The sequence below is a fragment of the Watersipora subatra genome, chromosome 3, assembly GCF_963576615.1.
Source record: "Watersipora subatra chromosome 3, tzWatSuba1.1, whole genome shotgun sequence".
Taxonomy (NCBI): domain Eukaryota; kingdom Metazoa; phylum Bryozoa; class Gymnolaemata; order Cheilostomatida; family Watersiporidae; genus Watersipora; species Watersipora subatra.
Window position 1 is genome coordinate 21082634 of NC_088710.1, and position 15324 is coordinate 21097957.

Sequence of the window (15324 nt, forward strand, 5' to 3'; positions counted from 1 at the left end):
TTGCTTGCAGTCATAATATCTTTATTTATAGTCTTTGACTCTAAATGTTATAAAAATATAAAAAATAAAATAAATTACAATTAAATCAATCACTATCAATAGAATGAATTGTAGTATTAAAAATAGGATTTGGCCCCAATACTGGATAAGGAAAATGTATATTGATTAGAGAGAACTGCCCTATTTAAAGGGAGGCAGGTTCTTCATTTCCTTTGCTATGATGGCGAGCATCACCTCATCAGCACCGCCTCCGATGGACAGGAGACGGAAATCCCTGTAACCATTACAAAAAACTTGTTTTAGCAACCCAAAGGAGGTGACTACACACAAGCTTGAGCAAATTACAGTGTACAGTGCGTGCACCCTCAGGTTACGATGACCCTGTCATACGATTTTTTCACCCTATGATGTAAAACATGATTTTTCGCCATACGATATCAACGACAATTTCTCTCCAAAATCAAATTTGGCAGTCAGCATGCTGATTATGTCGGAATAACAATATGCCGATATGCCTTTCACCGAAATCCCTCTAAAAACGAATGAAAGAGATACGATGCTCAATCTCGCTCAATTCGAAGTTATTCATTAATGTTAAAACGAAACTGAAAACAGATAGGTGGTAAAATTTTAGCCGATGAAAAAGTTGAAATTCAGTAAAATAGTTAAAACTACATACTAAAACTTCACTTTAAGCATGCGTTTAATAAATTCATTTATTAAACGCATAAAAGCTAAATTCATTTAAGTTAAATTCAACATTTATGTTACACATCTGCCTCGCGGTTAGAACACCCTATGGTACATACTGTACATAGTACATTGTGGTGTTACATTTTCTTGTAGACCATAACCACTAAATACACTAAAGTTACTATAGATGACTATAGTTACTAAGGTTAATATATTATTTTGTTACTAGTTTTTAACATATACAGAACATGTATAAAAATTTGGTGATTTTTACTAGGGAGCGTTTTCATTAGATAATCACTATGGGTTTCTATACTCCTCTATACGAAATTTTCGCCTTATGATGCCAACACGGGAAAAGATTAAAAATGTATGGCGAGGATCCACTGTGTTCCACAAATTCAATCATGGTGACATTACCTCAGTGCCAGCCAATCAAAACTATATCAGTAAAGGGTGAAATCAGTTTGTTTGCTGAGTTAATACAGCTGGTTTTGGATTATCTCTGGGGTAAACGTCAAGAAACATACAGTGGTGATCGTATTTATGGGACCACTCAAAATATACATTTTTGTTGTTAATTCATATATTGTTATGTCGGTATTATATGAATTATGACAATATCCACATCAATAGAAAGCTCAGAATGTACTGGATAAGAATATTGGGCAAAACTAACTGATATTTGCTTTATTAGTTTGATTTTTGTACAATATGGTATTTTCGGCATGAAGCGGTACAAAAATCCAAAATAAATAATGTTTAAATTTGTGGTAAACGTAAATTAATTTGACATAATTTTAGAACATAACTCTATAAAAGTTAATTGGTGGTGTTTTTAAGTTTCTTTAGAGTATTTCTAGCATCCTAGTAATTGGTATGACACCATAAGCCTAGACTGACCTGATAGGATATACATAATGGGTGCCTATTAAACAGATTTTATTACTAGAGTGCACCTTTGGTGGTAGACAGAATGTCTAGAATATTTGCTTTTCAAATATGTATAATAGACCTGCACGATTTGTCTCCCCATGCCAATTCGGTTATCGACCCCAACCTCAATCGAACACTGTTTATAACTGACACACATGATGACTCACCACGGTGTCAAACGATGTCACAATTGCTTGCGGTTAACCTGACACTGAGGCCACCTGAACATCCTCATTTCATGAACCGTAACTTCAGATTTTTGTAATGAAATATAAATAGCTTTTAAGAATGGATGTGATATCTACGTATATGTAAAGCAAAGATTAAAAATAAAAAACCTTTCACGAGAAAATAGTGTCAATTTCCATGGAAGAATCTGTGAATTCGGCGCAGTTTTTATGATATGAAAACGGAAACCGCACCAAAAAATCGCACCGGTGAACTGGTGTTGCCGGCTTTGTCTGATGTCAGAAAATGAAAGATTCGACTCGATTTAATAGAAACTAACCGCAACCACTGGATCAAACCGAACCATCGTGCAGGTCTAATGTATAATATGTATGGTCTGAGATTAGTGGGAAAGGGAGTTTATGCCATAAAAGATTATTATGAAATTACCAGGCGGTCCCATTAGTATGATCACCACTGTAGATCAATGAATCAGTGTATGTTTGGGTCTACCCATATGCATCAACTTGGAGTTGTCCACCCATATGCGTAAACTTGGAGTTATCTTATTCAGCTCATTTTTAAGGACACACGATTGAAGTGGTAATTATTCTTCCCATGTAGAGGTTGACTTGCGTATGAATTCAATAAAAACGCTCAAAGCATTCATCGAATCGTGTTTGTTTTATAAGCAAGTGGTTGGCTTTTGTAGCCAATAATCCTTATCTGTTTAAAAGATATCTCGGACCATGGTTTTTGATGCTGCCTGCTAAGGACTCTATGGCTTGATTACCATGTGCCATCAAATTATAATTGACAAAAATTGTGTAATTCTACTGCAACTGTGAAGGGTGTGCGATTGGAATCTGAACGCCATACGTATACCTTTACCGATAGAAGATTCAAATGTCACAACAAAGAGGAAAAAATGCCACAAAAAGAAACAGTTAAAAAGAGGGTACCTGAAAAGACGACTAATAAGGACCTCGCTTGTGAAGCCCATACCACCCCAGTACTGGAGACACGCATCGGGGATTTCCCTAGCCAACCTTCCGACCTTCAGCTTGCCCATTGAGGCCAACTTAGTCACATCCTGTCCACCCACATACTGCTCTGCAACACCGGAGATCATCAACTAATGCTATCGAAATGAATGGCTACTCTATTTCTTTACTTGTAACAGCTGCAAGTAACCCTTATTGATTTGATTCTATCAATTAAAATCTTTCTAAGGGTGACACGTTCCGAAATTCAAAGTGTGTAAAAACTTGTACCAAAACAAAACGAGCAACTAACTGAATAATTTACATTTTCATTTTTGCCCAAAGCCTGTCCCACTAAACGATGCCAAATTGACCTGTGCAAGTATATCGCCCAGAGCCAGACAACCTGTCACTTGTTAACTCTGCTTTTGAATGAAAAATGTGAGATCAATACCTACAATAGGAATTATGAAGAAGTTCTGTTAGTAAACTAATAGGAATTTTCGACAATGTAAAATTTGAAAATATTTGTCTCGGTATGAACTAATTTATCTCCAGCATGCGACTCTTGAAATAATGATTCTCGAATAACTACAGTTGCGCGGTTGAGAATGAAAAAGCTGGTAAAAATTTAAAGTAAAAATAAACGTAATAATACAATTATGTTAATTTAAACTATATATAGTGTGTTAGAATAAGTTACTCTGCATATTTCTATTACTTAATCTACCACTGAACCAATTTAATCTTGAGTCTAGATTTTCCGTCTCTAAGGTAAAATAACAACGGAAACATTTTTTCATTGATTATCGCTTTATTAATTTAGTTTTAACATAATTTTAAATGAGACATTTTCTTTAATGCTTATATGTAATTATTTGAATTATTTACCATTGTTTTTTGACTCTGAAACGAAATAAACTAAAAAGATGTATTCTTAAAAAAGAATTGCTTCTTTATAGTCCAGCTTCGCCACATGAAATAAATGTCAAAACAGACTATCCTCATACGACGGGATTTGACTGTCCATGTTTTTATTAACGAGGTGGATATATTGGCACAGCGAAGCAAGCCTCTATACAATTTACAGTAGGAGCTATTAATAACTCCAGTGCATGGCTTGAAAACTAAAACAGTTTACATTTAATAAGACATACTCGTGGCTCTGTAGAGAAGAGACCGGAGCAGTTCGACTTCTGTCTCCAGTTCAGCGAGTCTGTACTGAATCACCTGGTTTTCAAGAAGTGACTTGCCAAAAGCCTTCCTTTGCTTACAATACTCGGCTGTGTCTCGGATGACCTTGCGAAGGGGTGTGATCGCTGCAAGGTCACGACTGTATCAGCACCACAGCTAACTTAATTCAATACGTCCTGAGAGGCTAGAACTACCCAGGTATGCATCAGACTTATACAGACGCAGTTTCTCACATTGACCACAGCAAAACAGAGTGAGAGATTATGAAAAAGATTAAACAAAGAAATAATAACACAAATAACCATAGCTGTCTCCTACCAAAAGAGCTGAACACCTAATTGAGGTAATGGTATGTTACGTTGAAAGCTACATGATATATGACAAAGATCATATAAGACAAAGGTCATATATTACAAAGATAACATGACACGAGAGAAGGATAATAACATCTAAATATTATGCCACAACCATTCCAATGTTATCAAACACTGACCACAATGACAAGCACTCAACAGAATCATATACGTAAGATGTTTTAATGTGCGGTTTCAGTGCTGCAGCTTGAAGAAATATGCAAAGAACATGTTTCTGTGAAACAAGCATCGATGGAATCATAAACCTTAAGTCACTCTACCAACTCAATGTCTTAGCATACCACCATTCTGTAAAATTTTCACCCACATATCGCTGTTTTTATTTTTTTTCATGTAAATAAAATTACTACTGTTATTACTAACCAGGGCACAGGGACATGATTAGCTATGTTACTGCGTGTGTGGGTCCTCAGCGCACCTTTTCTTTCTTTTATTTCTCACTGTTATGTACTTTTTTCAATGAAAACAAATAAACACATGCCAACCCTTAGCAACAAGGTACAGCTGTGTCAAACAACATCTTTTAGCAAATCATCATTTGGTCCACAAATTCTGGAGTTGCGCATGATCTTATATTGCAACTAGGGAGAGACAAGTCACTGTGCTATTCCTGAGAGCTGATGGCATGGAAAATTTGCCCCACCACAACATTATGTTTATTAGCAAACTTCTCTGTATGGTTCCATTCTATTGTCAGGTGAGGGTTTAGAGTTGCGGGCTATATATAACACTTCCTGTCTTCCAGTACAGCAATAGCATAGTATTTAGGCCAACAGTTACATCATAAAAATACTGTGTCGAGTAATTTTTACTATAATATGAGCCATGTCCGTCTGTAGTCACGACTGAAAAAATATTGCATCGTACGGGATTCCAAGCCAGCCCAGTCAGCTTTGCTGCCTGGGGTCGCTACAACCTGTGTCAACAATTCACTCTCCACAAAGCTAAAATTATTGTGCGCATAGCTATTCTCAGTGCTCTACTGGCACGTCCCACAGCACACCAGACCACCAGGGCACTAGCATATATAATAGTAAAAAGAAATACCATTATTATAAATCTGATCACAGACCTATGACTACACCACATTCTTAGCCTTATGATTTGAATAATTTTTATGGCGGCTTTAGGTTCACATATCTGCTGAAGCATAGGTGCCCTTTTTTACTAAATACTGTTGACAATTGATAATTAAAAGCATATACATGCATATTATAAAAGATAAACCCAAAATTGCATTTCTCAAAAAGTGACCAAACCAAATAAATCTAGAGCGTAACAACCAATCATGAGCATGCAACTCCGGATATTTCCAATTCTCTCATGTTTTCCAACGAATTGAAAATACAAAATACAGTACTAATGACGAAAATGAGATCGGTGCAGTACATATAGGCAGGTGATCTTGCTAGAACATTTTAACAACAATTTAAAACTATTATAATTCAATGAACTTTCTAAGGGATCACAAGGAACTCATTTTTAAAAATACGCTAAACACCACTAGTGACATGCAGGTGTACATCTAGCGAAAACAAACCTCTTGTCTTGTATAATATATCCTAGTTGTCCAACATAACCGCCCAATACATTTTTAATATCTATAGCAGCGAATTTCACTAGTCAGCTGCTGTTTGAAAGCAGTATTGCGCATGAAAATACCCCATGATTGTCTACAACTCTCCATGATTAGACATACAATTGTCTACAACTCTCAGAACTAAGCCCGAGTTCCAAAGTATCTAAGAGAGTATGCCAAAACTGACAAGAAAAGGCAGTCAACCACTAACCACTTGCTACGGCAAAAAGACGTTCTTCCTGAAACTGCATCATCTGGTAGACAAATCCGAGACCTTCCTGACCAATGATATGACTTGCTGGAACTCGCACATCCTCGAGGAATATCATGTTTGTGTCTGATGCGTGCATTCCAAGCTTGTCAATCAAATCCACCTTTATACCTAGCAGTAAATAGGTTCAACCTAGTCTGTATTCGTGACAGGGAAAATACTAACCTAGTTGTTATACTTCACCTAGTTGAATCCTTCACTGCATACACTTGTGCTAGCTTAACCTCAAAATATGACTCAATCAGCGAAACTGAATTGCATCATTTAATATGGAACATAATATAAAGCTAACAGCTTACTGTAGATATATATATATATATATATATCTATAGAGTGAGATAATTATATTAGCATAGAATAGAGAATGATGACGTTGGGGTGCATCAATTTATTTATATCAATATAGAGTAGAAATATATCAGTAGAGTAGAGATATATCAGTAGAGTAGAGATATATCAGTATAGAGTAGAGATATATCAGTGTAGAGTAAAGATATATCAGTATAGAGTAGAGATATATCAGTATAGAGTAGAGATATATTAGTATAGAGTAGAGATATATCAGTATAGAGTAGAGATATATCAGTATACAGTAGAGGTATATCAGGATAGAGTAGAGATATACTAGTATAGAGTAGAGATATATCAGCATAGAGTAGAGATATATCAGTATAGAGTATAGATATATCAGTATAGAGTAGAGATATATTAGTATAGAGTAGGGATATATCAGTATAGAGTAGAGATATATTAGTATAGAGTAGAGGTATATCAGGATAGAGTAGAGATATATCAGTATAGAGTAGAGGTATATCAGCATAGAGTAGAGGTATATCAGTATAGAGTAGAGATATATCAGTATAGAGTAGAGGTATATTAGTATAGAGTAGAGATATATCAGTATAGAGTAGAGATATATCAGTATACAGTAGAGGTATATCAGGATAGAGTAGAGATATACCAGTATAGAGTAGAGATATATCAGCATAGAGTAGAGATATATCAGTATAGAGTATAGATATATCAGTATAGAGTAGAGATATATCAGTATAGAGTAGAGATATATCAGTATAGAGTAGAGATATATTAGTATAGAGTAGAGATATATCAGTATAGAGTAGAGATATATTAGGATAGAGTAGAGATATATCAGTATAGAGTAGAGGTATATCAGCATAGAGTAGAGATATATCAGTATAGAGTATAGATATATCAGTATAGAGTAGAGATATATCAGTGTACAGTATCTACTCCTCAACACTGACACACAGCACTTGTGCAAAGTTACCTGGCAGGTTCATAGGCAGAACAATGAGTGACTTAGACTTATGAGCTGGGCCATCATTGGTGTTAGCAAGAAGAACGATGTAGTCAGCGTGAGATGCATTCGTTATCCACATCTTCGACCCATTTATCACTAAATAATCTCCATCGCGTACGGCGCGTGTCTTGATATCTTAAATATTAAAATTATAATTTTTATTCCACACTTGACTGGACAACTAGTTACAAGTCACACACGCATATTTCCAACTGTACTTCAGTCGATTCGACTATCCACCAACCGAAGCCAAGGTGATTACTATATTAGATTAAAAACATTCCACTTCTATTATTTTATAGTGAACTTGATTTCAAATAAATTTAGTTATCAGAGCTGGCCAGGAACTATTAAAAAACTAATAAGTTCATGAACAGCAAAAATTGAGATCACAGTTCTTGCAATGTCCAAATTGCATATCGTTTTAGGAGTTATCTTCCCCTGTACTATAAAAACATGTCTAATCATATTAAGAGATTAGCTTTCAGTGTGCCGCAAGTAGTTAGTACTATTTACTCTAGAGCCTATATGCAGGAAAAACATCTCATCAATAAATGTTACCCTAAACAGTCCATTGGAGGTTGCTATTATTTTATAACACAAACAGTATCTAAACATGAATAGTTGTCAACAGGCTTTTACTTCTCCGACCGCTTATAGACGAATGGTAATGGTAAATAAAATCATTTTTTAATTTTTTATTAGCAGTGCCTCTTATTATGCCTCAGGTGATTCACCTAAACATGGATGATATCGTCACCGGTTTATCTTTTCAGCTATATCAATCAAACATTTCATACATTCAATTAGGAGTGATTCTCAGTAACCACCACTGTTATAATACATGTACTTACATGCAGTTACAGCCAAGACCACACATAGGTTTATTGGTCTTATGCAGTATCACCATGTTATACATTTCCATAACAACGATGAAACAAGTTACTACTGTTTGTTGCATCATTCAGACGTTATACAGCCATTTTACTAAATCTAAATGAACAATTTTTATCCTCACCCGGCGTATACTTTTTAAATTAAATGTCTTAAATTAATTAACGCCTTTTACATTTAAAACATAAAATTATGAGGGAGAAATAGAAAATTACACAATACAAGCAGCCTGCACACCGTTACCAGCAAACGGTTTAATCCAACTAACCCGTACCTTATATAGCGTGTCAACAAGAACATCAAAACTTGATCGTGGTTAAATGACTACAGGAAAAAGACGTGTCTAGACCTCTCTATAAAGACATCAGTAGTTGTGTATATTGATAAAATCTTTTAAAATTTGACGTAAGTGGCCCTTAAAAAGACCTCCAAATATGTCTGTAGTTTACATTGAAGCAAGTTTTTTCCTGCCTACAAAACTGATGATGAATTACTCGTAAACTGTGAAACATGTGACAGCTGAGTTGATATGAACAGACAACAATGAAAACATACATGTAATGTTTATCAGTGTAGAATAGTTGTGATGGCAGACTAGAATAGAAGGATCCTATATTTTTCCATAAAACCAAATTATCCATCAGACTTGCTTTATGTCAGGTCTTCTTTAAAGGTTGACTTGCAACAAAATTCACATTACAGTTATTTGGTATTAAAAGATTCACCATGTCTTACTCTGCCGTGTTGTAGGTGCACAATGTGGAAATGTGATTACAAGCTCTTAAAAGCTCAAAACGAACAGTTAATCAGTCATCACGAAAACGCTTTAAAAACTGTTGGAATCCCTTTATTTTATTCACGTACTCAACTCGACGTGAATTTTGTTGCAAGTCAACTTTTAAAGAAATGAGTTGAGGCAATTTTCATGCCAAAATGATGTCACTAGTTGCTATCGTTGCTCTAGTTGGTATAGGCTATTGCGTTCAAGTTGCAGCATTACGCGTATCTATTCTGTCAGTCTCTTTGCAACTACAAATATCATAATCACACTTAGGCTTGATCTGATTGTTTTAACCATGATCAGGTTTTGTCAATTTTGATCTAGAAACATCCTGACAGTCAGATCACTTTAAACATCCAAAACAATTACAAATAATAGAAAAATACTAATACTTTCTGGTAAAATCTTAACAAAATTTTGTGTAGGTTCATCATTAAAACCACTCCACTATTCTATGTTTAAAAGGGTACCAAACTATAAAAAGATGATCCCTTTTCAGGTTGCTATAACAGTTCAATGCTTTAAAAAAGGATTGAAAACTTCAATCAAAGTAGACGTACCAAAAAGGCCTCAACAAAACTTACTAGCAACATCTGAGCCTGCATGGGGCTCACTGACTGCAATAGAGACAACCATGTCCCCTGCGATAGTTGGGGCTAAAAAGTTTCGTTTGAGCTCATCGCTGCCAAAGCGAGCAAGGGCTGGAGTGGCCATGTCTGTTTGCACACCTATAGCCATAGGCAATGCCCCACAGGTTATATTGCCCAGTTCCTCAGCTACAGCAACACTGTAGGAAAAGTCTAAGCCGAGTCCACCATACTCTACAGGAAAAGATATCATGAGTACACTATAACAAAGACACAGAACATTGGTAACAATAGTATCCGTATGGCCAAAATCCTTCAAGACCAACTTACACAAAATTTTAATACACCATCATAAAGTACCGGTATTTTTCATCATTTGCTATGGTTTTTGATATTTGAGGTGATCTGACTGCCAGGATGTTTCACGATTAAAATCAACCAAACTCGGTTGCGATTAAAACGCTCAGATCAAGCAGAAGTGCGATTATAACATCTATAGTTGCAAAGAGATCGACAGAATAGAGATGGGTAACGCTGCAACTTGAACGCAATAGCTGCTATCTAGAGAAAGAGAAGCAGGCTGCCGAGCAACTAGTGACAACATTTCGGCACATATTTTTCTTCTGAACATTTTAACCGCGATCAAGTTGATTTTGAAACATCTAGGCAGCCAGATCACTTCAAATATAAAAAATTGCAAATGATAGAAAAGTACCAATACATGCGAAAATCTACTAAAAATTTGTGGTAGTTCATCTTTAACAAAGCTTTTGCATAGTTGACGGTGCTTGGAGAGTAGATAACTCCTTAGGCATCATCCCCCGACTAAACACGAGCGAAGCGAGTGTTTGAGAGATTTATGATAAATGCATATACGCACACAACTCCTGAAAATTATTCATCAACGCTGTACCCAAACCCTTGTACCAAATCTCATCAACAAATTTAACCATTTTTGTGTGGAGTCTTTTAAGTATAATAACGATACAAAACACATATAAACCTATGTAAATATGTTACCAAGTCTTCGAAAAGTGTAGACAATATCCTAACACTTACCCACCTGATCAGATGATACCTTATTAGACAGATTAATTTGGCCTAAAATTGCCATTAAACCTGACAAGCCTTTTGTAATCAAAATTAAGACCGGCCAACGAAATGCCGATAAAGCCATGCGAGAGAGAGAGAGAGAGTAGAACCATTAAGTCGTGCGCATTTCATGAGAAAAACGTGCACATTTCACCAGTCTATGGAATTGTCCAATTGCCGAAGGTTTCTGTAATTAATGTAAGTACTGAAGTACTGAAAAGTAATCGTTTCTTTTTAGCCGATTTTAAAGATAATGGACACTTCTAATGAGTACTTTAGTATTCCAACTGATGTCCAAAGCAGTGCAAGTGAAGGAAATGACGATGATATTTTTCACACGATTCTTATAAGATTATTACAATATCTAATTATAAGAGTAATTATTCGATTTTATAAGATTATTATAAGATTTAATTATAAGATTTAATTATAAGAATAATCATTCGAATTTACAAGATCGAAGTATATAGTGACAGATGGTGGGCAATATGTTACTGTTATTATTTTCTAAAGATTTTGTTGATGATATTACGGCTGTGCCCAATATCGCGGTACTGCCAAGCCGTTTTCAATATCTTGCAAAAATATTTAATTATAGGAATAAGTATTCGATTTTATAAGATTATTATAAGATTTAGATATAAGTTATATATTATAGTTATAATCATTCGAATTTATAAGATCAAAGTATATAGCGACCGATGGTGTGCAATATGTTACTGTTATTATTTTTCTAAAGATCTCGTTGATGATACTACGGCTGTGCCCAATATCGCGGTACTGCCAAGCCGTTTTTAATATTTGCAAAATTAAGTTATAGGCCTACACTTTCTTATAGATATACAGTTATTTCTATGACAACCAACTAAAATCTGTTTAGATTTTTAAAATCAGTATAATTTTTTGCATATAAATACAAAAATCTAGATAAATATCACAACTTCTTGATATTGGTTGCTATGACGTTTTGAAATGTAAACAAAATTGTGCATTGGTTTTCGTTTCTCAAACTTTAACACTAGTTTTCTCAGAACTATGCTTGCGCACCAATGGTAAACATGCATTCAGCTTATTGACCATAAAATCTTTTGTAATCAAGCTGGAATCAAATTTTTTTGCAAAATAACTGAGAATGTTCTCCTTCTGCTAGTGTAAATAACTCTAAATCTCACACACACGACTTAACCATGGTTTCGGTGATCATGACCCATTTCTTCACTTTGGTTACAGATCGCTGTCAAAACCATACTACATTCAACACAACCAACTTTCAAACTGTATATATTACACAGCAGCTTGCCATTTTACTTCTAATATTGCCTTTCTCCTATTGCAGGGAAAAGATATAAACATATAATCTTTTCCTTTCATTATTGCTGTTTGTGGTACATAATAACACCCAGTACATTACAGCTACCATTGCAGCTACCATTGCAGCTACCATTGCAGCTACCATTGCAGTTCACCTATTGCACTGCAGTGCCATTTGACTGCTAATATTGCATTTCTCAACCCTTTCTTCCAGTACCCTTTCTTTTTCCAATATCACTTTGGTCGTAGGCTGTATGACAGGGGAATTTTTAGTGCATTTATTCTTGCTTTTGAGCAGCATTTTCCGATATTTTTTTACTTTACCTTCTTGCCGATGATACGAACTTCGGGCATGGTAACCATGGTAACTCAAGTCTACTGGTTTACTTGTAGCTCACTTTACAGAACGCTGCAGACAGAGTTAGTCTGGGTATTTTAAGATCAAGTATTCAGAAAAAAATCAAAAAGTAAAAATTGAAGTATGTAGAAGTACTACTATTGTATTGTCTTTCTTATGATAGTTAACTGCAATGTGCGGAATTGATGTTTTTTTGTTCATGGATTTTAAAAAACAACCAACTATTTTTTGTCTCGATTGGTCATGACATAATTACATGATATATCACGATATGAAACGTTTCTGTGATAGCTAATTTAATATCAGGTTATAAATCATGCCATGTAATCACTGCCATAACATGACAAACCTACAAAAACTGCACAAATCACAACTATAATAACTATCTTTTAATTATTAACATGTACTTGAAAGCTTTCAACTGAAACTGAACAAATTTTAAAAAACTACCTCTTGCATTTAAAAACAAAGTAAGTGCCATTGCCATACCACAGCTTTAGCATATTACTTGCTTGAAAACATTTCATTGTCACCTTGTCAAGGTAGCCAGCAGTAGTTATTAAAGCAGAGAGGGGCGTGGAGAAATCCAAAGTGTGACTATGACAGAGTTATTGGCAGGATAAATGGTTCACCTGTACAAAAATCCATGACGACAGCCCCTTCCTACCATATCCCTACCCACCACAATAAACCTAACCCAAGGATATATACCAGAAATGAAGGAACACACGTTTAGCGATGCTATTCTTCAGAATGAAGAAAAACACCATTCCCTCTCTGAAGCATAAGATGAAATCAACCAAGACAGAAAAAATATGACAAAAACAACAAGAAGAGCCTTTAAGAGAGAACTTAACTCTGTAACAACAAACAAGAATATCTACCACAATAGCTTTTTGCCTCGAACAATTCGAGACATCAGAGGGCACACAACCAAAACTCAATAATCATAAGCAGCAGTGTGCTGCTCTCCAAATTATACCCTGACTCAAAACAAACCCAATAGATAGAGGCTTCCCTTTAGATTTAAATTAAATCACTAGGAAGTTCTACCTCGTCTGAGGTAAGAGAGTTCTGAAGGGAGCCATGACTACCGTAGCCCTATCCCAAAAAGTAAAGTGCTGCTTTTTTAATCTAAAGTTTTGCTTTATTAAACAGAATTCTTCTAAAACTATATCATCAATGAAGCCGACATACCTGTTGGTCTAGTGACTCCCAAAAATCCAGCATCACCGAGTTTTTTGAAAACCTGGTGAGCAGGAAAATGTTTTGCTTTCTCCCATTCATCCACATGAGGATTAATATCCTTTTCTATAATCTATGCAACACAATAATATATACAACTTGATACGTAAAACTGCCAAAACGCAAAAAAAAACTTCATTGCATTAATAACATGTATATATCTCAAAATAATTATTGAAATAATAATTATTATACAGGGCTATTTACTTTACGAAGAGTATTTTTCAATTGCAAATGTTCTTCTGTATAAAAATCTGTGGTCTCCCGTTCATCGGCAATAAATAATGAAGAACATAATCGAAACGGTTGAAACAATTGCTTAAAAACTTTTCTGTTACAGCATTGCCTCAACAGACTTTTCGAATTTCCAAGTATATGTTGCATCGCAGCCATAATTGAAGGGCAAACTGCGGAGATATAGACATATAGATATCGAAAGCATAGAAACATCGGTACCAAAGTGCGAATTTAACGAGGGAGCAACTACCACTCGGTTTTTGAAAACCTGAAAGCTAGCACGTGGACACAAAAATGATGGCTGAACGAAAACTGGTGGCTATACGATTGGCCACCAATCGTACAGTATACGACTAGTGGTCAATCGTATGTATTCAGTACATTCAATATACAGTATACGATTGGGCAATGAACTATGTACTGTAGTGTAATAGATTAGATCAAAGACACCTCCAAATCTATGTACAAACACATGTATTGGTCATTGCTACAAATTTACCAAACAGCACTCCAGAGTTCTTTAGTGCGATGTGGACGGATACAAATAACCAATTATATATATCCATAATAATTCCTTGTTTCTGTATGCATACTAGTCACTATATGTGTAGCCATTATCTAATCATATGTTGAGGTCGGGGCCTGTGTTTCATGACAAACTCTCATGTACCTAGCTATTCTATGGTTGAACTTGCTAAGGCCCACCCTCTAAGGTATAAATACCCTGCCTGTGTAATGGATATGTTCATTCTTGTGCACAATACCAGACACTGCAACCTTCACTGGATCTTTCTGCGAACATCAACTAGCTCGACTTCACCTGCATTTCACCAGCTTACACATTGCACCAGCACACACATTGCACCAGCACACACATTGCACCAGCATACACATTGCACTAGCATACACATTGCACCAGCATACACATTGCATCAGCACACACATTGCATCAGCATACACATTGCACCAGCATACACATGGCATCAGCATACACATGGCATCAGCACACACATTGCATCAGCACACACATTGCACCAGCACACACATTGCGCCAGCATGCACAATGCACCAGCATGCACAATGCACCAGCACGCACATTGCACCAGCATACACATTTCACCAGCATACACATTGCACCAGCATACACATTGCACCAGCATACACATTTCATCAGCATACACATTTCACCAGCATACACATTGCACCAGCATACACATTGCGCTAGCATGCACAATGCACCAGCATGCACATTGCACCAGCATACACATTGCACCAGCAAACACATTGCACCAGCACGCAC

General features: G+C 35.7%; 1 protein-coding gene across 1 annotated transcript; it reads right to left on the minus strand.

Annotated features, from left to right (window-relative positions):
- LOC137389647 (probable acyl-CoA dehydrogenase 6) lies at positions 1-14182 on the minus strand. Its single transcript, XM_068075709.1, has 8 exons — positions 13995-14182; positions 13740-13860; positions 9779-10015; positions 7487-7654; positions 6139-6309; positions 3938-4099; positions 2760-2910; positions 1-274 (listed from the first exon to the last, which is right to left on the minus strand). Exons 1-8 carry the CDS (start codon positions 14178-14180, stop codon positions 181-183), a joined length of 1290 nt encoding a protein of 429 aa, XP_067931810.1. The 5' UTR covers positions 14181-14182; the 3' UTR covers positions 1-180.
- Between the last annotated feature and the right edge of the window lie 1142 nt (positions 14183-15324).